The sequence below is a fragment of the Melanostigma gelatinosum genome, assembly GCF_949748355.1.
Source record: "Melanostigma gelatinosum genome assembly, chromosome: 9".
Lineage (NCBI taxonomy): Eukaryota > Metazoa > Chordata > Actinopteri > Perciformes > Zoarcidae > Melanostigma > Melanostigma gelatinosum.
In genome coordinates, this window is record NC_136642.1 from 23,810,044 (window position 1) to 23,836,832 (window position 26,789).

The window sequence follows — 26,789 nt, forward strand, 5'->3', positions numbered from 1 at the left end:
ACAGCAGCTCTCTGTCATGAACAGTGATGTAAGGCCTCTGTCGCTGTCAGGTGTGTGTGTGTGTGTGTGTGTTTGGATGGCAGGAGGTGAATGGTCACACATCTCCCCAGCAGAGTAGTCATCAGAAGGTGTGCCAGGACCACAACGTGTGTGGGAGAAACGTGGTGACACACACACACACACACACACACACACACACACTCGTATAATTCTCAAATAACTGGGATGCAGACAATACCAGACCTTTATTTTGAAGTATATTTTATTATGTTTCTAGCCAGTAGCCTGGTTCTAGGGATGGTGATGCTGGGCTGTCAGTGGTCTGTCAATAGGACCACCACTTTGGTCCAGACTAAAATATTAACAACTATTGGATGGATTGCCATGAAGGTAAGGTCCCCAGAGGATGAACCCTACTGGCTGTGTTGACTTCACCTCTAGTGTCACCATGAGGTTGACTTTTTTGGATTTCATGAAATATCTCAACAACTATTGAGATAAAATGTTTCCACACTTGTCCCCAGAGGATGAACCCTACTGGCTGTGTTGATCCCCCGTCTTCTCCTCCAGTGCCGCCAGCAGGTTGAAATGTGCGGGTTTTAGTGGAACGTATCAGCAACCATTGGATGGAGTGCCATCAGGTACAAACAATGATGTTCTCCTCAGAATGGATTCTATTAACTTTGGTGATCTGACGTCTTACCTTGTGCCATCATCGGGTCTAAATTTTGATTTGCCCAATACTTTGATTTGTGACCATATACCTGGACATCAACATGTTGACATCGTCACTGCGAGCATGTTAGCATATTGCCGTTAGCGTTTAGCCTCACAGAGGCAGTTTTCTCACAAGCCTTCCAGCATTGCAAAGGGTATAATCTCTCCTTTTACTGGTAATCTTTCAAAATCAAACACACAACACTAAACCATGCAATAGTCCCTCGATGTTTTCAACTCGCTTGCCGTTCTAATACAATTCCGATTTTACAAAACAAAACTATATTTACTCTTAATAGGTTACAAAAGGATCTGTAGAAAATGTCTACAGATATGAAATATACATCATTACAACCAACTTCCCGACGGTAAACCCATGGGTAAACAAGTGAAATCTTTATTTTCCATTTGATATACTGAAACACATTGTTCCTCACAGAATACTCTTCGCAGATCTGTTCCATTTGTCAATAATAACGGTTACCCCTTGCTAATTTCTAAATCAATCTAGAGTGAATCTCAACACATCCCTCTTTTGATTAAAATTCATATTGTTTCTGAAGTGTTCAATCATATCGCGTCATCATGAGATGGTTTTCTGTCATTTCTGAGGTCAAGGAGGATACGATCACAATCGCAAAGCCGCACTCTACACAGAGATAAAATGAACCATGTAAGTGTTTCAATGCTGTTTTATTCATGCATAACACTACTGCAAGTCCAAAACCAGGCAATACTCCATCGTGGTGATCTTGCATCCATTAAAAATGCATCGTTGTGTGGTGAAAGGAATGTTATGACGAACAAGACAGTGGCTTGTTCTTCACCTCCTCTCTGGCAGGAATGTCATAGCGCCCGACACCTACAGGCTCCGCCGCCCTGCTGCTCTGCATCCTATTTGATGCGTGCACTTTACTTCCAAGAATCCCCACTCCTCTCTCCGTTTTCCATCAGTCACTCGCTCTCTCTCTCTCTCTTTCCATCATCTCTATCCATCCATCTCTTGTCGGAGCCTCTCAGCGGGGCTCGGGCTGTTGTGTGTGAGGCATACTTGGGCTGTGGCGTCAGTTTGGAAATGAGGCTCGTTTGCATTTGAACACTCTGCTCTCTGGGCACTTGGTAAACTTGATGAGAGGAGGATGAGGGGAGCGGGGAAGGGGGAGGTGGAGAAGAGAACGCGGGGAAGCTGAGAGAGAGAGAGAGATGGGGGGGAGCAAGGGGGTAATTGCAACACTAAGAGAGGGAGAGAGAGGGGGGAGGGAAGGATGGAGTGTGTGGAGAACACTGGCTAATATAAATTCATTATGTAAATCCGCAGCTCAAACAAATTGACAGGCGGGTATTACACCCGAGAGGAGCTGAATCAAGAGCATGAAAGCATTAGCTCCACTCACCCTTGACCTCCAACCTCGACCTGTTCACCGGAGTGTGCCTGTTATGCATACTAACGACTCAGGAGGGGCCGGGGGGGACAGTAACATCGCAACACATTTTGTTTTCTTACAGTGGTAGCCGGAGACAAATCCTCCATCCTCAATCTGCGGCGGAATGTAAACTATGCTGAAAGGAAAACACCGGAGAGGAGTGTTTTCTCACTGAAGTAGACCCGCATACCAGATACAGACTGCAGCCGCCGCTGCCGGAGACTGTTCTCTTCCAATATGTGAAAACAATATTTGAATTCCCAACCCTCGAAGCCAAAAAGAAAATAAAAGAAAAACCACACTATCAGCAGTATAGCAAGCCTGCAGAGGAAAGAGTACTGAGAGGTTATGAGGCAGAGTTCTCCCACAAGAGTGACTTGATCCTGCGACGCCTATGTTTTCTTTCTGACTTTGAGTTTCACCTTCCCTAACGCCCACACATCCACGTAAAAACAAACAAGCATGAGCTAAAAATATGCATGAAAAAAAAGTCAAAAGGAACCATGGCTCCAGTGAGGCTACAGCTGCAGAAGATGTCACCCAATCAGCACGCATCACCGCATGGTGCTTCACATGTAAGAGGATGAAGGAAACAAAAAAACAAAAAACAGAACCCCCAACCACCCGGCGCCAATCTGTTGAAGACTTCTGGGGTGACAAGACATGAAAAATCACACAGAGTTCATTGTTTGCTGCCCATTATTCATGTTTGCATTCAGGGCTTTCAAAAGCGCTCCGACAATATGAGGGACAACACATTATACACACATTAATTATGAAAAGGGGCAGCAAAAAGAAAAGTTGCATTTTGATGTCAAAGGTTAGGCTAGCAGTGTTTGATGAGATTTATTTCATTTACCGACATAAAAGTTCAGTGATCAAAGTCTTTATGATCAAATGCAACAAATTAAAGGGGCAGTTCAGTGTTTTAGCGTTGCACTTTTTATTGAAGTGGCAAGGGATAAGTGTTTTGAAGTCATCACTGCGAAGTTAATGTTGATTGCACAATGTAATGGCTGTAGAATAATGACGCCGTCTGCGTTGACGTTGGTTCCCTATAAGCCTTGTTTTCACTCTGCAATTCTGTCTGCCACCGGGTCGCGACCTCTTGGCCAAAATGAGGGCTCCATGTACGGCAAAAGGAAGACGATGGCCAGTCTGAAGGTAATAAAATAATAGCACGGAGGCCCTTGAGTCTAAACCAAGACAATAAAACTCTTTATTGCCTCCCACATGGTCAACCACAGTGCATTACAGATTCTGTTCTTACCTTTCACAATAAAAGCCCTAGACTTATGCGATTCATCACTGCTAACCAGAAATCAATTTGCTAAGAGGCATCTCAACATAAAAGCTTTCAACTCAACAACACAGACAACAGTAGCTACCGCCAGTTAGCAAAAATGGTGAGCTTTGAAACAACTGGAGTAACTGTGGAAACTATGGCAAAAGAGCCACTTCGATGGAGGACAAAGGGGCAAAGGAGGCCAAGCGGGAGAAATACAAACTGTGCTTTCTCCTAAGCTAGATCAGGAAGTAACAATTAAACTAATTAACGACTCTGGATTCTCTGGATTCATCAGAGCACTGAGATTGGGTTCTCTAGTTCAGGGATTCCCAAAGTGTGGTGCCTCTAGGGGTGCGCGAGAGGAAACATGTAATGGTGGTCTAATGGTATAATAATTAATATTAAATATAATTTTAAAAAATGCACTTCAGCTCCTGCCGCCAGACGGTATTTTAGGTACACACTAGCTAGCCTAGCTTGAGCAGCTAACGACAGCTAACTTCATTCATTCAGCAACATTCATACAAATATGATAAACTGGCTAAAATCTGGGAAACTGTCAGGTGGGACATCTGATGCTATCAGTCATAAAAGAGGAGAGGGGCAGAGAGAGAGAGAGAGAGAGAGAGAGAGAGAGAGGGAGGAATCGGAGGCGAGAGAAATTGAGAGGTGCGTTGGGGAGAAACCGGGAGAAGAAATCGAACGGGTGTCAGAGAAAGATGAGACGGAGGAGACCGAAAAGGAGGAAGGGACAGCACAGACAAATTGGGAGCACATAGGCCCATCGCGGAGTCAAGGTAAAAGAAGAGGAAATATGATGAAAATGATCTGTGTCTGTGATGATCTGTGATTGGCAACGCAGATTGCCCAAAGCCACAGTGCGCCACCTGAACACCAAGCATGCCAGTGCAAGTCAAAAGCCCCTTACATTTTTATATCGAAATCGGAGGAGTTACAAAACAGCCCAAAACAACTGCAGTCTCATTCATGTGTTGGGTCTACAAAACACGCACTATGGGCTTCATATCTGGTTACAGAATAGCAAGAAAGGGGCTACCGCACACAATTGCCGAAGACGTGTGCTTGCCAGCTGCCAAAGCGATGGTGGAATGTATGATTGGAGAGAGAGAAGCAAACAAGTTGGACATGATCCCGGTGTCCAACAACACTGTGTCGCGCCGCATCGATGCTTTGTCCGAAGACTTCCTGGCTACATTACTCGTGAAGAAGAGTGAGTTTTACTCTCTGCAAGTAGACGAGCCTACAGATGTGGCCAATCTGGCCAATCTTCTGGTGTACGTCCGTTACCTTTCAGAAGGCACGGTGCAGGAAGATTCTTCGTCTTTTTTGTGTTTTTTATCTTGTAAACAAACGCCACGCGCGAGCAAACTGTTCTCTCGTTGGTCCGATTTTTATGCGGCTATAAATTACATTACATTACAGTCATTTAGCAGATGCTTTTATCCAAAGCGACTTACAATAAGTGTATTCAACATATTCAAGATAACTACTCGTCACCAGAAGTCATAAGTGCATCTCCTCTAAACAATCTAAGAGCAGAAACCAGAGCAGACGTACAGAAACAAATGAGTATGAATACAGTAAGTGGAACAAACTAGTATGAATACAGTAAGTGAAACAAACTAGTATGAATACAGTAAGTGGAACAAACTAGTATGAATACAGTAAGTGGAACAAACTAGTATGAATACAATAAGTGGAACAAACTAGTATGAATACAGTAAGTGAAACAAACTAGTATGAATACAATAAGTGGAACAAACTAGTATGAATACAGTAAGTGGAACAAACTAGTATGAATACAATAAGTGGAACAAACTAGTATGAATACAATAAGTGAAACAAACTAGTATGAATACAATAAGTGGAACAAACTAGTATGAATACAATAAGTGGAACAAACTAGTATGAATACAGTAAGTGGAACAAACTAGTATGAATACAATAAGTGGAACAAACTAGTATGAATACAATAAGTGGAACAAACTAGTATGAATACAATAAGTAGAACAAACTAGTATGAATACAGTCAGTGGAACAAACTAGTATGAATACAATAAGTGGAACAAACTAGTATGAATACAGTCAGTGGAACAAACTAGTATGAATACAATAAGTGGAACAAACTAGTATGAATACAATAAGTGGAACAAACTAGTATGAATACAATAAGTGGAACAAACTAGTATGAATACAGTCAGTGGAACAAACTAGTATGAATACAATAAGTGGAACAAACTAGTATGAATACAGTCAGTGGAACAAACTAGTATGAATACAATAAGTGGAACAAACTAGTATGAATACAGTAAGTGGAACAAACTAGTATGAATACAATAAGTGCTGAGTGGAAGGCTCAGGTCGTACTTCTTGAGCCTTCAGCCTGATGAAAGACGGGCAGCGACTCTGCTGTCCTGATGTCAGTTCATTCCACCACTGTGGTCATAATGATGATACAAATGTAATCTTTTATTTCCTAATCATTTGAATTTTGTGTTTTTATGAAGAAAAAAACACAATCAATTACTATAATAAAGTAAACGTATAACATTTATTATTTTTGATGGTTTACTGACTTCAGTGTTAAAATGATTTTTATCATAAATATTGTGGATCCTTGTAGACCAGCTGATGTAATCAAACATCAAAGAGATCTGTATCTCTGAATAATGATCATTAATGATCAATAATTTGTAGCCTTTTTATTTTTGTGCTAATCTGATCCGTGACTTTTATGATCCGTTCTTCTATTCTTCACAGTTCATTTAGTAGCTTAATAGAATAAAGACATAGTTTAAAATAATACAGACGTAGTTTAATATAATACAGACGTAGTTTAATATTATACAGATGTAGTTTAATAGAATAAAGACGTAGTTTAATAGAATACAAACGTAGTTTAATAGAATACAGACATAGTTTAATATAATACAGACGTAGTTTAACAGAATAAAGACATAGTTTAATAAAATACAGCCGTAGTTTAATATAATACAGACGTAGTTTAATAGAATAAAGACGTCGTTTAGTAGAATACAGACGTAGTTTAATAGAATACAGACGCAGTTTAATATAATTAAGACTTCGTTTAATATAATAAAGACGTAGTTTAGCAGAATAAAGACGTAGTTTAATAGAATACAGACGTAGTTTGATAGAATAAATACGTAGTTTAATAGAATACAGACATAGTTGAATAGAATACAGACGTAGTTTAGTATAATACAGACGTAGTTTAATAGAATAAAGACGTCGTTTAGTAGAATGCAGACGTAGTTTAATAGAATACAGACGCAGTTTAATATAATTAAGATGTAGTTTAATATAATAAAGACGTAGTTTAGCAGAATAAAGACGTAGTTTAATAGAATACAGACGTAGTTTAATAGAATAAATACGTAGTTTAATAGAATACAGACATAGTTTAATAGAATACAGACGTAGTTTAGTAGAATACAGATGTAGTTTAGTAGAATACAGATGTAGTTTAGTAGAATACAGACGTAGTTTAGTAGAATATAGACATAGTTTAGCAGAATAAAGACGTAGTTTAGTAGAACACAGACGTAGTTTAATGGAATAAAGACGTCGTTTAATATAATACAGACGTTGTTTAATTGAATAAAGACGTCGTTTAATAGAATACAGACGTCGTTTAATAGAATACAGACGTAGTTTAAAATAATACAGACGTAGTTTAATAGAATAAAGACGTAGTTTAGTAGAATACAGACGTAGTTTAAAATAATACAGACGTAGTTTAATAGAATAAAGACGTAGTTTAGTAGAATACAGACGTAGTTTAATGGAATAAAGACGTAGTTTAATAGAATACAGATGTCGTTTAATAGAATAAAGACGTCGTTTAATCGAATAAAGACGTAGTTTCGTAGAATACAGACATCGTTTAATCATTAAACGATGTCTGTATTCTATTAAACAACGTCTGTATTCCATTAAACTTTAATGGAATACAGACGTTGTTTAATAGAATAAAGACGTCGTTTAATAGAATCAAGATGTAGTTTAATAGAATAAAGATGTATGATGATGGTTGGGGGTGCGTGAACCCGGTCGGGATGTAGAAGGGGGTGCGTGGCCTAAAATGTTTGGGAACCGCTGCTCTAGTTCAATTTGGGATTCTCAATGTTGTTTCTTGCTTTGGACGGTAACCAGGCTGCTAGTAGTAGCCATGTTGCTAACAAACATGAACAGGTAGATTGATCTCATTGTTGTCATGAAAATCAACGGGCAGAAAATATGTTGTCACCGCCTCCGTTGCGTAGTTTATGTGGAAACGAAGGCAGCCTATGATTACCAATTACCGGTGGCATCTTTATTTGCCAGGTAAATCCCATGTCCCAAAGTTGTGGTCAAGACTTTCTGTTCAACATATCAAGAGCAAGCTCATTTTAGAGCAACAGAAGACAGTACAGTGCTGTTTTCACACTCCTCATGACAAGTAAACTCATCTTCATGTGTAAAATTGGTGGAGTGCCCCATTTAAAGCTGCTTCTATGCAAAACAATCCTACTTTGTGTTTTACCTTGAGCCTATTGAACACATGGCCATCCATTGAGAAGCATTCTATGACACTTCTGAAATGCTCTCAGGTCCCCCCCAAATACCTCAACAATGAATGACATTCAAGCCACATACGCCTGTTTTATTTTTCTTCGTTGGTTGTTTGGAGATGTGCATCATTTTGGAGAAGTTTTTGGAGTGCACTCAATCTGCTAGACACTCCAACACCCTCAAAGATTGACCAGTGTCGAACAAAATCAAATAAACCAAACAACATCTTGAATATTAAGCCCTCATGAATATCCAAAGAGCGATTGAACAATCACTTCAGCCTCCTCTGCCAGATCGCCCCTTTCTGACTCAACAGGCGGGCTGTCCTTTGGAGTTGACCATATGGAAGAACGGGAGTTCAAGTTGTCGCCGTTAAGCAGCGGTGTGATGAGGGCAATGGCAGCCGCGGTCTTAAGCATCTGCAGCTGCTGTCAGCTTTAATTGGCCTGGCAGACTTACAGCCAGGCACCACTCATCTCTGACCCGGGCACTGCCGGGGAAAACAAAAAACCCAAAACATTTAACAGGCTTCAAAGACTACCGCCGGGTTCAGTAGAGAGGGTGAGAGACAAAGAAAGATACTCCAAGACGGCAAAGAACGCAGATGAAAGCAACGACTGCAGAGAGAAAGGACGAGGAAGGGAAGTGAAAGGGAGAGGGTGGTGCTGATCAACGTGTTTATCCGGAGCTTCACCTGCTGTTTCTTATGTTGTGTCTGCTCAGAGTAAATCCTCAAACCACACAGAACCCAGGCTGCTTCACAGAGAGCCCGAAGACCACGACTGGACTACTTCACCCATCTGAATCTTAATGAGCTCTCTCTCTCGCTCGCTCTCTCTCCCTCCCTCAGTGACTTTATTGGCATGACTGCAATGTTGCCAGAGCATGTTAAAACAAACTGTACAATTATAATAAACTGTAACTGGAGACCAACTTGTGATGGGATCACACCAGCCATGACGCCAAATCCTATCAGGGGAGTAGAGTGAGGGGTCTGTGGCACCTACCCCACTTAGCTCCTACCTAGCACACCATATATGAACTTCATTTTGATCTCAACTACACACCTGCAAAGTGTTGTGACAGCAACTTGTGACAGGGGGATGTGAGTTGTGAGACAGGGGGATGTGAGAGGTGAGACAGGGGGATGTGAGAGGTGAGACAGGGGGATGTGAGAGGTGAGACAGGGGGATGTGAGAGGTGAGACAGGGGGATGTGAGTTGTGCGACAGGGGGATGTGAGTTGTGAGACAGGGGGATGTGAGAGGTGAGACAGGGGGATGTGAGAGGTGAGACATGGGGATGTGAGAGGTGAGACAGGGGGATGTGAGAGGTGAGACATGGGGATGTGAGAGGTGAGACATGGGGATGTGAGAGGTGAGACATGGGGATGCGAGAGGTGAGACAGGGGGATGCGAGAGGTGAGACATGGGGATGCGAGAGGTGAGACATGGGGATGTGAGAGGTGAGACATGGGGATGCGAGAGGTGAGACAGGGGGATGTGAGAGGTGACACAGGGGGATGTGAGAGGTGAGACATGGGGATGTGAGAGGTGAGACAGGGGGATGTGAGAGGTGAGACAGGGGGATGTGAGAGGTGAGACAGGGGGATGTGAGAGGTGAGACATGGGGATGCGAGAGGTGAGACAGGGGGATGTGAGAGGTGAGACATGGGGATGTGAGAGGTGAGACAGGGGGATGTGAGAGGTGAGACATGGGGATGTGAGAGGTGAGACATGGGGATGTGAGAGGTGAGACATGGGGATGTGAGAGGTGAGACAGGGGGATGTGAGAGGTGAGACAGGGGGATGTGAGACAGGGGGATGTGAGAGGTGAGACAGGGGGATGTGAAACAGGCGGTTGTGAGAGGTGAGACAGGGGGATGTGAGACAGGGGGATGTGAAACAGGCGGATGTGAGAGGTGAGACAGGGGGATGTGAGAGGTGAGACAGGGGGATGTGAGACAGGGGGATGTGAGAGGTGAGACAGGGGGATGTGAAACAGGCGGTTCTGAGAGGTGAGACAGGAGGATGTGAGACTCACATAGTTGCAGATCTCATGGCAGGTTAAGATAAGATCACTCTGATAAGAAACTGTGAGAATATATGTGTTAATTTGATCAAATATTGCTCTCTTAGACTTTCATATTGCCTGAAGTGAATGAGTTTCAGTGTTCTCAGGTCGTGAGAACACAACCTATCCTCTCTACAGTCAGTGTGTCTTCCTGCTTCCTGCTTCAATGTAGTGGTCCCTCAGTGTGCACTAAGTCACTGTTCTCATCAGTCTATCAGACACTGAGGTCACGTATGTTGCTACAGTGGACTGCCTGTCTGGAGCTATATAGGTTTCCATTTTGTTCTCGGATTTTGTTATTTCAGACCAATGATCTATCTTTTTCTTTTACCTTCATCATAATTTCATTGGGTATAACTGTCTGAGTGTGTGTGTCTTACAGCGGAGGTGTAATGATTCCACTAACTTGGAACAATCTCGGTTACTCTGGCGAGATAGTCTTAAGACATATAAGAAGGCCCTCCGTAATGCCAGAGCAGCTTATTACTCATCGTTAATAGAGAAAAATAAGAACAACCACAGGTTCCTCTTCAGCACTGTAGCCAGGCTGACAGAGAGTCACAGCTCTGTTGTGCCGAGTATCCCTATAGACCTCAGTAGCAATGACTTCATGAACTTCTTTAATGATAAGATTATGATTATTAGAGAGAACATTAATAATCTCCTGCCCTCGACCGATCTTTCCACAAATAGAGTAACCTTAGAAACAGCTGTAAACCCTGATATATGTTTAGATGGCTTTACTCCCATTGACCTTGACAAACTGACTTCAACAATTTTTACGTCTAAACCGTCCACCTGTCTCTTAGACCCTATACCGACTAGGCTGCTTAAAGAAGTGCTACCATTAATTAGCACAACTTTATTAGATATCATCAACCTGTCTTTAGTAACAGGTCAGGTACCACAGTCCTTTAAAGTAGCTGTGATTAAACCTCTTCTTAAGAAGCCCACTCTGGATCCAGAGGTGTTGGCCAACTATAGACCGATCTCGAACCTTCCCTTCCTCTCTAAGATCCTTGAGAAAGCAGTTGCAAATCAGTTGTGTGACTTTCTGTGTAACAATAGTTTATTTGAGGATTTTCAGTCAGGATTTAGAAAGCATCATAGCACAGAGACAGCTCTGGTAAAAATAACTAATGACCTTCTAATCGCATCAGACAAAGGACTCGTCTCTGTTCTAGGCCTGTTAGACCTTAGTGCTGCGTTCGACACTATAGACCACTACATCCTGTTGCAGAGACTGGAACATTATATTGGCATCAAAGGAACCGCACTGAACTGGTTTGGATCCTATTTATCGGATCGATCTCAGTTTGTTTATGTAAATGATGAAGCCTCAATGAGGACCAACGTCAGTTATGGAGTTCCACAAGGTTCTGTGCTTGGACCAATCTTGTTCACCTTATATATGCTTCCTTTAGGCAATATTATCAGAAAACACTCTATAACCTTTCATTGTTATGCAGATGATACTCAATTATATATATCGATCAAACCAGACGAAACCAACCAGCTTGCTAAACTGCAAGCGTGTCTTAAAGACATAAAAACCTGGATGACCTGCAACTTCCTGATGTTAAACTCAGACAAAACTGAAGTTATTCTACTAGGCCCAGAACACCTCCGAAATCAGTTATCGAATGATATAGTTTCTCTAGATGGCATTGCGCTGGCATCCAGCAGCACCGTCAAGAATCTTGGAGTTACCTTTGATCAGGATTTGTCTTTCAACTCTCAGATAAAACTTATTTCTAGGACTGCCTTTTTTCACCTACGTAATATTTCAAAAATCAGGCACATCCTATCTCAAAGCGATGCAGAGAAATTAGTTCATGCATTTGTTACCTCTAGACTAGATTACTGCAATTCCTTATTTTCAGGCTGCTCTAATAAGTCTCTTGAATCTCTCCAGCTGATCCAGAATGCTGCAGCTCGTGTACTAACAAGAACTAAGAGGAGAGATCATATTACTCCTGTATTAGCTTCTCTGCACTGGCTCCCTGTAAAATCTAGAATAGAATTTAAAATCCTTTTACTTACCTACAAAGCCTGAACTGGTCAGGCTCCATCATATCTTAAAGAGCTTATAGTACCATACTGCCCTACTAGAGAGCTGCGATCCAGTGATTCAGGGTTACTTGTGGTTCCTAGAGTCTTAAAAAGTAGGACGGGAGCCAGAGCCTTCAGTTATCAGGCTCCTCTTCTGTGGAACCAGCTTCCCGTTTCAGTCCGGGGGGCAGACACACTCACCACATTTAAGAGTAGGCTTAAGACTTTCCTCTTTGATAGTGCTTATAGTTAGGGCTGGCTCTGGCTTGCCTTGGACCGGCCCATGGACAAACTGGTATAGGCAAAAACTACAGGGGGACTTCCTACACTGAGCACCTCTCTCCTCCTCTTCTTCACCTCCGTCTGTATGCATTGATGTCCCATTAATGCTGATTACTAACTTTACTTCTTCCCCGGAGTATTTGTGCTTTCTCGCCTCACAGGATGACCGCAGTTTTATCTGGACACTGGTTCTTCAACCAGCCATGGCCCTGCTGACACCTACTACGATCTTCATGATTAACATTATTAATCCGATTACCGATACCATTAATGCACAGTACTGATTTTGTCTCTTCCCCGGAGTCCTTGTGCTTCCTCTCCTCACAGGTTTCCATGGAGCATGGTTTCATCTGGACCCTGGTCCTTCCTCCTACCATGGCCCTGCTGACTCCAACTGCTAATATCACTTTTATTATTACTCACATTACTATTTCATACTACCGATACCATTAATGCACATTATTGACCTGCTTCTTCACCAGAGTCTCTGTGCTTTCTCGCCTCACAGGTTCCTGTGTATCCGGGTTTACCTGGACCAGGTGTTGCCTCCTGTCATGGCTGTGTCATACATTGAATGTGCTGTAATTTACATTGAATGTGTTGTAATTCACTATCCTGTTCTACACATGACATCATTGCACGTCTGTCCATCCTGGGAGAGGGATCCCTCCTCTATTGCTCTCCCACAGGTTTCTTCCTCTTTCCTCCCCGTTAAAGGGGTTTTTGGGGAGTTTTTCCTGTTCTGATGTGAGGGTCCCGGGACAAGAAGATGTCAAACGTGTACATATTGTAAAGCCCTCTGAGGCAAATTTGTAATTTGTGATTTTGGGCTATACAAAAATAAATTGAATTGAATTGAATTGAATCTGAGTTGACCATCCGCCCAGCCTCAGGACAAGTAGAAGGGACTCCTTTGTGGGTTTGACTCCCGGCAGCACAGGGCTATATATGAAAAGGAGAGCGGGTCACTTGCTTTAATATGATTCCAGAAATGTAGGGCTCGTTTTTACAATATTTAACAGTAGAGGATATTGGCCTAATTCAGCTCTGCTAGAGTGTTGAGTGTGTTTCACACACACCTCGCTGCCATTTAATAAAATGGGATCGATGATTGCTTTGACTATACAGAGCCAGGTTCTAATTGGCAAATCAGTGTATATTTATCTCTTAGAAAGTTATTTTTGCTTTGTCTTTTAGTTTATTCACAGCCAATTTAAAATTGCATTTGTTTTAATTGTTAAATCTTAAATATGCAGGTTGATTTCTTTGTTCGATAAGGTGGTTTCCAATCGTGAAATTGGCATTGTTTCCAATATAGTCTGGACCTTTTCTAAAAAATGAGTACTTGGTTCTGTCAGCGTTTGACCACTCCTTTAAATGTAGCTCAAGCGCAAGTTCAGTCAGGAAGACACTCACTCGTATTCCCTGTCTCTCCACTCTATCAGCTGATTGGGGGTGTGCACTTTTAAGTAACCAACCAGATTCGTCACAGTTTCCTTCAGCCAATCAGCTCGTTGCTGTCAAACTTTAAAGTGTTCTCCTCTCTGCTGCTGTCAGTTGTTATTTCAGAATTAAGCAGATGTGACCCGCCTCCTCCCCAGTCACCTCCAGTCAGCATCACAGCCAGGCTCCTGATCATCATCAGATGGCAACAACTCCTTTCACCACCACCACCAGTGTCTGGACTCCAGGGGGGATGAGGCCTGTTGGACCTCAGTATCCTTACCCTCGGTGATAGTACTTCCGGATGGAGTCCAATCGCCAACGACTTTGCACTTTGCATATTTGATGCGTGTATAATAAATCATTGTTAACTTATAAAACAAGTCTCTCCTGATTGAAATATACTGTATATAGCAGCTGACTCCATCAGTTTATCACCACCCCTCTGTCATTCTAAATGTCAACCATCAATCACAATACAATGATATTTTACAGATTGCTCAATTTTGTATTAGTTTGTATTAAAAACAAATATTGTTTTGGTGTATTATGCTCACCACCATTGGTTTTACATTGGCCATACTGTACATTCATTCACACAACATTCCTTCAGCCATATTTAAACTTTGGTCCAATAGAGTGCTCGCAAAATATGCAAGACAATGTTTCATCCTTACAAAATCTTCACATTGCAGACAGTTCAAGACTATGTATATTTAGCAAATGTTCTGTATCTGGAATGCTGTACAGCAATTTAAATGAAATGTAGAATTTGACTGAAGACCCATCATTAAAAGTAAAAGGCCATAGAAATCCACTCAGGCAAATACTTCCCAGGCATGCCTGTGGTCTCGAGGTCACTACGGTCCAACTCCATCCCTCCACATATCAATGCCTGAACCATTCAATTAGCAGCATCCTGTAGCTCGATTCATTTGCTGCCTAATTGACCTCCGAGTCACAGTGGAGATCAAGTCCTGGTAATGACAACAGCTGCACGGAGTGAGACTCCACCATGTTGACACCATAATTACGCAGCAAGTCACCCAACATGGGCATTGGGGTCGAAACGAAGTGAAAAGGAAGATAAGGAGGAAGCCAGACGGGATGAGAGAATAAGAAATACATGAGGGGGAAAAAAAGAGGAAGGAAGGGATGAGAAGACAGCTGACCGGAGGCTTGTTCAACCATGAGATTAGGCTTAAGTGATGAAAAGCAGGGAGGAAATAGAGACAGTCGGAGAGCCCCGGGTGAGGAGAAAGAAAGCACAGAAGACGGATGAAGAATACTTCTCCAATGCTTTTAACGCTGGGTAACAGCAGAAATCAAGATAATGTCGTTCTGTGATGTCCATAGCCAACACTGGGGCGGGAACGACCACTGGGCCGGATCTAATAACGGGGTTGATAAATAGTTTCAGCTTCAATCACGGCGTACAACCGAACCCACTCGAGGTCGGAGCATCAAATTACCGTGGGTGTCTGGACACGTCGGCTGCGTAGAGGATAGCATCACTCCCGCACTTGAAAAACATAAAACAAACTAATCTAATCTGGTGGCCATATCACGAAGCCAGACAATGAGAAGCACTTAACAGAACAAAACCATTTTGGATGGATTCGGGTTCTCCTCATCACAGTTTGATTTGGACTTCAGAATAAAAGATGTTCTACAGACACCACAAAATCAGAGTTATGCTCATCAACATCCAAGAGACCAACACTGGCCCCCCGTATGAAGTCAGGAACGTGGGTCTGTGGTTTTGTAAATGCTGATTGTTGTATTGTTTTTGTTTGGCAGGACGTACAACTTATAGAACGTGGACTTGATATTCATCATAGCGGACCAAGTAAGACTGTAGAGACAAAAACCATGAGTGTGTTGAATTGGGTCAATTTGTCTTTTTTTAATGCTTTTCAATCTTTGTAAAACAGATATGACTCTGATAACAGGATAAATAAGATGGACTGAAATCATATACTGAAGAACAAAAAAGAAAAAATGATAAAGTCAACTAGAATAAGGAGGCAGGGACAACCTTCCATCCTACGACAAAGTTAGGAGCTTTACTGCCAACACAGCAGTGACCTTAAATTCTTCTTAGATTCTTCCTCAGGAATGGTGAGAAAAAGCAACTGTATTGCCTCATATACAAGTGTCTAAGGCACTCAGACAGTCTGGAATGGAGCAGTCAATAATAAGCCTTCACAGACTTAGGAATCTCCAACACAAACAGAATCAATCAGCGAGCCTGGAGGCCCCGCTCGATGCTATTGAAGTGTCGTTCACACCGGACTGGAATCAATGGCTAAGCTAGAGTTGTACATCGATCCAGACCGTCCTCTGGTCTCCTTCCCTGTCCCCTCCTCACAAGTCAGCGGAGCCTAACAAGGGAAGAAAGCCAAGACAAGTCTGGCAAAAGTGAATCGGCATGTAGCCTTCCCCCCCTTGATCTGTAAAGGTACACCCTCTGAAAAAACATGCAGTCTCCCTCAAATGTTGTGCGTCGGCTAAATGGTGCTTTAGACAGCCACTACTCCTTCATAGATCACTTAGACCTCCTCATGGGTCTTGCCTGCTACCTGCAGAGTGACACATATTGGAGTAGTGCTGATGTGGTGCTTCACCCCCTCATGGACAAGAACATAAAAGTTGGATAGAAGCAGGTAGGAGATTCTTTCTGACGATCTGTATCCGAGGATAGGTTACTGAAAGGGACTACCTGGCACGGACCAAAGGGGCCCAAAGAGACCAAAACGACCACAAAGACATGCAAAACAGATGCAAAGAGACACAAGGACACTCACAAAGACTAACTGTAACCCTAACCACGATCCTTTCCTGAACCTAACCGAAGTACTTTTGTTCCGTAAACCCAACCAAGTAAACCTAAAAACAAATTAAACCTATGTTGGAAGTTTATTTTGAAAAGAGACTGTATGGATAGAACGAGCAGAAAACTACGTTTCCTACAAACACAGAAGACACTATGCACTAGACCAGGCATGGGCAAACTACGGCCCGCGGGCCGGATACGGCCCGTTGGGCCTTTTAATCCGGCCCGTCAGATATTGGTACAAAATTGCCCAAACTATAATAAAGACTAGGGCTGGGCAGTATACCGTTTTTTATTTCCGGTATGATATGAATTCTTCACACACCATTATACCAGTGCATAGCCAAAACAACTGCTGTCTGCTTTCAACAGGCAGCTAAATGTATTCTTTGTAGCTATCGCACAGCGTCGTATTCATGCCTTCCTTGCTTGGTCATTTAGCATAGAGATGAAGGTTTTTGATAACAAACTCTGAGACCTTAATCGCTTGCGGAAAAATATTGGTATCTCTTTTAAAATAGGCCGCAGGCTCAGCATGCAATGTTCTAACACGGCAAAGCAAAAGCTAAACGATGTCACCTTTGCTCATCAGCATCCAAAAGTTGGAAAAATAGTGTGAGTGAACTATTTAGAGATGTTCATTATACAAACATATTTACTTTGAAGGTGCTAAATAGGAAATTCAGAGCTCATCTACAATTGAGGGATTGCCTCCACGCTGCTCTCAACATGCTAACGGTGCTCAAGGTGCTAACAGCTGCAACAGTGCTGACAGAGCTAGCAGTGTTAACCTGAGGGGGGACTCAGATATTACTACACTATGTCTTTACATTGCACATAGTTGTTCCCTGCTGTATCAATGCTCTGAATGTTGATTTTAGCACCCCAGAGTGTTTATGTTTTAAAATTCATCTTTTCATTTGAAAGAGGAATAATGTGTATTTTCGTTGTTCAAAAGTGCAATAGCACATTAAGACAAGCTTTTATGGGCAACAAACATTTCGCTAACTTTTGCCTTCCATTGGATTCAACATGTCCCCAGTGTCTGCAGGAAAAGCACAGGTGTAATTAACAGCATTAATAACGACTGCATTGCATTTAGGGAAGCCAGTTCCCTAGAGAGAAGGTGTGTGTGTGTGTGTGTGTGTGTGTGTGTGTGTGTGTGTTGGGGGGGGGGGGGCAGTTTGTCAGGCTGCAGTGTGTCTAGACAGTATTCATGATCCATCTGTCTGCCACTGCCACGGCAACAGCCAGCGGCTACAACAAGATGGCAAACCCCATTACTACAGAAACATTTCCGATGTCCCTCTCTCTCTCTCTCTCTCTCTCTCTGTCCACCACCATGTCTCTGTTTGGCCCTCTGTCTCACTTCCAGCTCCCCCTTTTCTCTCTCCTCTCCCTCTTAGTCTGTCTGCACCCTCTTCAATCCCCTGCCACTCTTTCTGGCAATCTCCACCTTTCCTTTTTTCCCTGTCTTTCTCTACCTCCAGCCGTCCCTCCATCGCTCTCTCTCTCTCACTCTCTCTCTCTCTCTCGCTCTCATACCTCCCTCGCTGTCTCTCAGGCATCACCAGAAAATGTGCGCCGGCATAGAAAATTACAATCATCGTACAGCTTTTCCCACAACGCCGGCCGCAGACACTTACATTAACATTCGCTCTAGACAGCTAAATATTTTAAGTACCCGGCTCAGGATTCTATCTCCCCCCTCCTCCCGACCTGTCCCTCCAAAAATAAGAATGACAATTAAAAAAAGGTCGTTCCTAGTGCCTCGTGGAGGGAAAGGAAGGGCAGGCGAAGAAGAGAAGAAAGTGAGATAAATTGACAAAACAACAAGGTTGGCGGGTTTGAGAGGTGAAACGCATTCGCGGTGAGGGAGTGAATGAGGGAGGGGGAAGGTAGGTAACCCGCCAGACACACACACACACACACACACACACACACACACACAGAGAGAGAGAGAGCCGAGGATGAAAGTGCTGCTGTAAAAAAGTTTTCCCTCTCCTCCTAAAAGTTGTTGAAAGAGAATGCTGCAGCACATCAAAGTGGCCTGGCAGACAGCCATCGGAGCCCATTGGTGTCCTTCACCCTCTCGCTCTCTTCCCCTCCGTATCCCTCTCTTTCTGTCTCCCCATCTTTCCATCTCTCTCTCTCTCTCACTCTCTCTCTCTCTCTCTCTCTCTCTCTCTCTCTCTCTCTCTCTCTCTCTCTCTCTCTCTCTCTCTCTCTCTCTCTGTGTTTCCATTGATCGTGACGAGTCGAGGGAACACTCTCATCTCGGTCCCTGGACAGTGCTGCTCGACGGGGGGCAGGGGGAGGTGGTTAGTGGTGATGGGGGGGGGGGGGGGGGGGTTGTTATGAAAGCAGCAAAGAGATTCAAACAAAAACTGCACTGAAATGGAAAGGTGGGAACAAAAACGTATGTCTCAAAAACATCCTGTTCTGCTTCTACGGGAGACCTATCCTATGGCAGTCTATAGTGTGTTGACCTCCAGCTACTGTATGTATACGTATATGGCGCCATGTTGGCTTTGAATTGACGAGCCACGAATAGTACATAATCTACTGCTCAACAGGTCCGTCTCAGTGGCTCCACTCAGCATTCCTTGTTGATTTGAGCTTTGGTTAAGCTCACAGGCAACTAAAACTCAGTCGTGTTGAAGAGGAACCAGTGTGACTGTTAGCAGAATGTTTTTTATTCGACAAAAAACTAAATCATTGTCAGACAATAGTCGGTGGGTTCCACACGGACCGTTAACTTGCATTTAACCAAAGCCTGCTCATACGTGATTGGTCAATACTACTCAAGACTACACACAGACACCAGAACGCGTCTGATACCAACACCTTGTCCTGTTGCCATAGAGATTCTGTACTCACGCACATGTAAATCTATTCATAGATATTTGACATTGGGGAGTACTTTTTGAAATGAAATGGAGAAAATAAATCTGTAGTTGTCGGGATTTATGAGAAGCGGGTAAAAAAAGAAAACGTATTTTAATAATTAACAGATTAATTTCCTTCACCCAGCTCAGCAGGACGTGGGCCATGAGGCGGACTAATTGTTACATTTGATACAAATGGAAGCGCATCTGTTGTGTGACTGTCTGTCTCTGGCAGACAAACAGGTGCGTAGGACAATGAAACCTAACGAGCACTTGATTGGCTCCTTTTTTTAATGTTCCTTATCAATTTTAATCATTTTGTTCTACCTTTCCTTTCCTCATCACAGACTTCCATGTTTTTTTTAACTACTTCTCCGATGTTCCTGTGATGCGACTCCTTTTCTAAAACCATTCGTTTTTTAAAAACTAATGGGTATTGTTTCTTGAATATACAATGAAGGTTTTATGAATAAATAAGTAGCTTCTTTAGTCAATTTGTTGCTGATGAAGGAGTTTTTGTCTCTACATGCCACAAAAGTTGGATCCTAGAAAACTCATCGCACTCCGCGGAAAGTTGTATTTCAAGTTCCACGCCTTAAAAAGAAAGACCCCCAGGTCGGCATCCACATCGTATCAACAAAGAGACCCCCAGGGAGAGGACAGAGCTGAAGACAGCAGAGAGGACAGGAAGGAAGTGTGTTATCCGAGGTACAGAGGGCGCAGGGCGCCCTGCGGCACTCACAGTTGGAGATGCCCGGCGGAGGGTGCTGGGTGACCACGGGGCAGTTCTCCTCATCGCTGTTGTCCCCGCAGTTATTCAGCTGGTTGCAGATCAGCGAGCCCAGACGCAAACAATTCCCATTGGTGCAGTGGAACTTGCACTCTGCGGAGCCAAGGGAGAAGGAGAGGAGACATGTCTTTGCACAAGTATCTCAAGCGTTTCGTTTTCTGACTAGAATTCACGGTCTTTGAACAAACCAAAACATTTTGCTCATTCAAGGTCGGTTCTTTATTGCTTTTAAGGAACAACACAAGTGATCGATCTGCTCCTCCGTAGCTGAAACACTGTGAAGACGTAGAATTGTGTTGTGAAAGGCTGTGTCAACCAAAAATGGAAAGAATTCAAATAAAACATTTTAAAAATCACCATTTTGATAAAAACACGTGTTTACAAGAGGTGTTCATACAAAAAAACACAAAAAACGCCCACACACTGCAACAGTAGTGCATGCAGGCACACTCCAAAACGTGTAATAGCACCGATAAACCGTTCAGACATCAAAATGCTCAAACAGCAGGCTCGTTATGAGCAGTTATCCCTGTTATCTGCGCCTCAGAATGTCAGATGATACTTTATATTTTTTATTTGTATTTTTTTTTTCTACCTGTGAGCTTAAACACAAAGCACAGTTAATGTGTTGAGTTCACGCAGAAACAAGGTCATGCACAAAAAGTGGTTTCTGGTTCAAAACAACAAATAAATAAACAGCTTTTCGAGCAGGCCTTTGATGTGCCTCAGCCCCCGAAACCGTAATGTGCTGCTGTCACAGTTATTACCAGAATGCTTCTTTCCCCCTAAATATTAATATGCCTGATTAGCACTATCTGGTGAAAAAAAACACCTCAAACCTATAAATGTGAAAGCGAATTAAAACATGATATATATATATATATATATATATTCTGGGGGGAATAAATAATCATGCTGAACTTTAATCATAAGAAATGGAAATAACAACAACAAAGTGTTTGATGCACTGGAAAGCAAGGCCGTGTTAGAATGCCCTGGAGGTTGATGTGTGTGGTTTGGAGCGTTCCATTCTCTGAGAGCTGCACTCACACTGAGCTCACCACGACTGCGGAGATGGACAGTCTCTGCACGGATGAGGACAGACTGTACATGGAGCTCACGCGTAAAGTCATATCTCCTTTTTTTTGGGGACATTTTTTGCCTTTATTTCACAGAGGACAGTGCAGAAATGGGTGGGGGGAGGGTTTGACATGCAACCATAAACTGTATAAAAGAAGTGGATGTGGTCATCATGACATCACCAATTGGTTTGCGGACTGCCGTTTTGAAGCCTTGAGTTTGGCAATATCGCCATCTTGGATTACGGCTGTCGCCATTTTGTTATTTTCGTAACTAATGGTGGACGTCACCCTATTTGCAATGTTGAGGAGTGACGTAGAGACACCATACGGCTCTGGTAGCGGTAGCGACCTGTCAATCACAGTAAGCCCGCCCTAAAGCATCCCCTACTTTATGGTCTATTTACTCTAAATGGACCATCAGTTACTAAATGAACATCATGCTGTATTGCAGAAGACTTGAAACTAGAGATTGAGACCATAAACTCATGTTTACTGAGATAATAAATAAAGAGAGAAGTAGAGTCATTTTCTCATAGACTTCCATACAATCTGACTTCCCGGAGGTTGACACCTGCATACAACAGACGTCCCAGGGCTGGAATCAAACCCGGGATGTTGTTGTAAAACAAAATAGCAGTTTACATCCATGTCGGTCCAAATTTTTATCCTATTAGACAGGATATGAATTATTGAGCAATGGGCAAAAATTGTGTTTTGTTAGGTCGCAGCGACAGTTCATCCTTGAGTCCAAATGGATGTTTGTGCCAAATTTGATGAAATTCCCTCTCGGCGTTCCTGAGAAGTGTGTAAGATTGTTTGGGTCGACGCACAGCAGATGTGTTTAATATATGGTATTAATGTTGCCTCTTCAATAGTTCAACTGAAAACACAAAAGTAATTTCTTTTTGCAGACAAACAAAAGGTGGTGTGATACATCAGACATGTAACTTTAGAAGAGTACGCCACTGATTTAGCATCGCAGTCTGTGACAACAACATCGAGGGACTCACAATGGACGTTTTTAAAAAAAGGATAACAATCGATCTAGAATAAACAGGTTCGAGAGATATTTTCTTTTTCATTGCTGCCTACATTGCTCAGAATTACATCTCAACTGCAGACAGTTCAGTCGAAGATTCCGGTGTCTTATGCTAGTAGCGGCTAATTTAGCCTGTAGCATTATCAAGAGATAAGGCACGGAATACAGAGGTGTGGTGAGCTCACCTCTTTATTACTCCACACCCCCTGGATAGTCCGTAAATGATGTCACCCGAGTGACATCATTTACAGACATTTATGAGATCAATGGGACATCACACAGCCTTTTATGGAGACACGCAAAAGGCAATTTACGTAGAACTTTTCACATGTGCAGTTGTACTCCCTAATAACCTGTAAACAGACTTTGATGTATAAAATCTGTGGAGACTTTTGCATCTGATAAAAAACATAGATAAGCTTTTGAAATGTGCTAAAAACATATACACGCTTTTGTTTTACTTTAAAAACATGCAAAAGGGTGATTGTGGTCTTTCTAGCCCCGAGTAGTGCCTGCAGTCTTCCACTCAGGTTAAACCCAGGGCAAAAAGTCCATCAACCCCTCTGCGGCTCGTTAGGCTTATTGCTGTGATTGCAGGCGGTAATTGACAGCGACTGAAGTGAGGACATTTACATTTTTACCAACTCAGGGTTTCTCCTTTCCTTATTATGGCAGCTGGACGGTTAGAGGATTCTGTTGAGAGAGATTTTAGTGAGAAAATCAAACTGAAAGTGTAACATTGCCTCACATCTGGTCTATCTAGTCTGTGAACAGTTTCCAACAGCAACAAAAGACAGTCCCTGTCTGTTGGTGAAAGGAAAGCTGTACTTGAAATGTTCTGTACCTTGAAAGCTAATGTGACTCTTTTTGTGACGTGTCAGGTCTGTTAGCATGGCTGTTATTCTCATCCTAAAATAAAAATACTGCTCGACTCAAATACATTTAAAAGGAAAGTATTTCATGGTCTGGGTTTTACTTGCAGAGCGTTTTAAATAATTGTTGCTGAGTCTTTTTCCACATCCCAATACAATGGAGGTAAATGGAATTTCATATGTGGTTTCCTCAACGAGGAATGTGTTTTTTCCAGAAACAGTGTTCTGGTTACTCGGAACAATCTACAGACCACACTGTCAACAGTTTGCCCGGGTGTTTTTCTTTCTTTTAAGAAATAGTTCCCAATGAAAACTGTCGACAGGTGCGTGGATTATTGGCAGCAACCACATCTTTGTTTCTGGAAGGAGACGTTTGTTCACATTCCACACGTACAGCCAGTCAACACCAGTCACATAAAACTAAACTTGAGGTAAAGTCACGAAGCCACCTGCCAACACAATTGTTACTGCAATTAAAACTCACAAAGACTTTTAACCACTTATAATTGAGTGGAGGAGGCGGGTTCATAACAGCGTTGTTGAAAGAGGTAGCGTGCCGTCTCCATGGATATGATTTGGGGGTATTTTTACTTTTATATCTAAGAGATCAAAAATAGTTTTTTCTTAGATTATAGAGAAGGAAAGAAAATCAATCATGGAGCAAAAACACCATGTGACATGACAAAGCAAGACACCGGAGAGGAACTCAGAAGCTGGACGACTAATCCCAGGGGGCCCAGAACTCTGGGCTTAGTGTGTGTCAACTGGTTTGTTCTGACTGAAATGAAACCTTTGTTTGGGGTTTGCTCCCTCTAAGCGCAGCATCAGCTGTGGAGGATCTCAGAGGACTACTCCAGCGGTTTAGTGTTGAGGGACTTACTCAAAGGTGTTGCACAAAATGCCTTGAACGTTTCCCTTCATTAAGGAAAGACGTTAAGGTGTTTACTGCACTGAAAGATTTTACAGAGGTAAAACTCTACAGTATGTTTGCTTGCATGTTGCATGTCATGTAGAGAAAAATGGAGAGAAGTCTTCGGGAATTTGTTCCAATTGGGCAAAATATTCTTTCATTTCAGCTGGTGTTGGTCATGTTTCATGTTGTCCGTAGACAAAGACAAGCATTAACATGGTATTGGAATATTTGAGTAGACGGTGACAGCAGAAACAGCTGATCAGTCATGTGGATTCAGTGTTTGCAGAATTTATTCAGCAAAGGCCTTTCCGTAATCCTTTTTGTGCGTCAACTCTTTTTTTGACAAAGGCAAAAAAAACAACTCAAGCCAGCATAAAAACTTTATTCTGCAATCGAGGAATTTTTATAAAATGTTGACGTTTCTATACAAGTGCCTCTCTGATGCAATCCTTGAAAATATGCATGTAAATATGTGAATGGAAACACGGCTAGTGTGCGGTTCGAGCATCAAAAGCAGTGGATTCTACACTTCTTTTGTTCCATCCTCACTGCATAATAAATGCCACATCTTTCAAACCCCAATCTAGTTCCGTCACTTCACTTTTTAGTTCACATTGTTACGTTGTTTGTGTCCATGTTCGTAAGCAGTTTTCTTCTTTCTTGTCTTTCTTTTCCCATTGCTACATTTCTTAGCATTTTCCGACATTACCTGTTAGTCAGTGTGACGACCCCTCCCTTCCACTAGGGGTCTGCGTCCTGGTTGCTGTCTATTCTGTGTTACAGGATGTTAATCCGCCGCTGATGAGCCACACCTGAGACTGCTGGAAGTGCCAGCTATAAAGAGGCACCGTCTGCTCTCCTGGGCTGACATGACTGCTGCTTCATTTGATTGATTGATTGATTAGTTTGGTTATGTGTACGTACTTTTACACTCGTCTTGTCTCCCAGATGTTGCAGCCTTGGCGCCAGGTTGTAACATGTGGGGCCTCGTCCTAACTTGATTGACCAGGTGACACAAGCTTTGTGTCGAGAAGTTGTCTCAGCTGGTTGTAATTTGCTTGATGAGCAGAGACTGGCCAGTTCCTGGTTGCTTAACGGGCCTGCGGGTTTTAGTGCATGAGCACCCACCACAAGTAGCACCTGAAAACTAGGGGGTAGCTTACTTAGTATCTGGTTAGGCAGTCAGAGGGACAGGGCTGCAGTGATAGCTGTGTATGGGCTGCTCTTACTGTTTGTGTCTTAGTTAAATTCTGTATGGATCAGTTTGGGTGTTGTGTTCAGGCAGTCAAAGTGTGTTTCATCTGTTCTGGTTTCTGTGGAGAACTTTTTCGGAGTAATTGGAGCGCTGTTTGTTGGGTGTCAGGTTTGAGTTGGATGCTGTTCTTAGGCTTGAAGTGTTTGCTGGTCCTGGCTTTACTGATGGAAATGATATTTTCTGGTAGTTCCTGCTAACTGCATGTTTTGTATTCCGGTTTTTGTGATGATTGTAATGTTCTGGACTCTGTAATGAGCATTGCACAGCCTGTTGTCTGGGTATTGGACCCAGTTACCTTGCAGGTGTTTAACCTGAAGACTGCTGCTGCAGTGTGCTGTAGGTATGAATGGTTCATTGGGTAAGCAAGTCGGTAGTTAAAGGAGGGATGTGGTGAACTGTTCGTCTTTGTGTGGTGACAGACAAGTTGTTAGCTTCGCCTGTTACCTTCGGAAACATAAGCGCACAGCTGATGCCTTGATTGGTGTGAGCTGAGTTGTAGTTGGGTTGCTTCTTTGCGTCGTGCGTCTGAGCCTATTTCAGAGGACCCCTTTTGAATACAACGGATTAGCGCTTATGATACTTCGGTTCTGTGCTTTTTGGTCTTCGGTTCTGTGTTTTTTGTAGTCTTCAGGAATTATGGAAATTACAGTCCTTCGTGTTCACCACTTGTTGCCCTCCTATGAAACCTTGCTTGTCAATCATGTGCTGTACCATATCTCTCTGGCCTTCCTTCCTTCACCTCTCTCTGCTCGCAGTTGGTTGCTGCAGAGTCCTCGATCACCTGCAGACCATTTATCGAGGAGTCCTCCAGCCTCTCCGATTGGTCTCGACACTCCGCCATCTTGTGTTCTCTAGAGGCCTCTCTGCTAGCAGCCTCCATCTCAGCTGAGTCGGACCCTCCACGGAGGCGGGGCTCCAGGTGATAGACCGCCCCATGCTGCAGAAGGTCCTCCAGGCAAGACAGAAGACCATTTGCTACAATGTAGAAATCCACAGAAGAAGACGAGCCAAACTACAATGTTTTGTCTAACCAAGTAGTTTTATTACCTAAACTTTCAGCCATTATTTGACAAACGTTAAAACGCTTTCCAAAAATAACCACGTCTGAACCACAACTTTCAGCTTTGAGATACGAAGCAACAGGAAAACACTACAATCAAGAAAGTGCTATTTTGAAAGTCTTTACAGAATCACTCAGTTCCACAAATGTGTCCTGCCTCATACAGAACATGACATTCAT

At 42.8% G+C, this 26,789-nt stretch overlaps 1 protein-coding gene across 1 annotated transcript in view; it reads right to left on the minus strand.

Annotated features, from left to right (window-relative positions):
* LOC306781719 (low-density lipoprotein receptor class A domain-containing protein 4-like) overlaps window positions 1-26,789 on the minus strand; it is a gene marked incomplete at its 5' end in the record, with an annotated part of 150,101 nt that overhangs the window by 100,319 nt on the left and 22,993 nt on the right. The window contains one exon of the mRNA XM_079274704.1: window positions 20,341-20,481. Coding sequence (XP_079130830.1) covers window positions 20,341-20,481 — 141 coding nt within the window. The remainder of the gene's footprint in view (window positions 1-20,340; window positions 20,482-26,789) is intronic.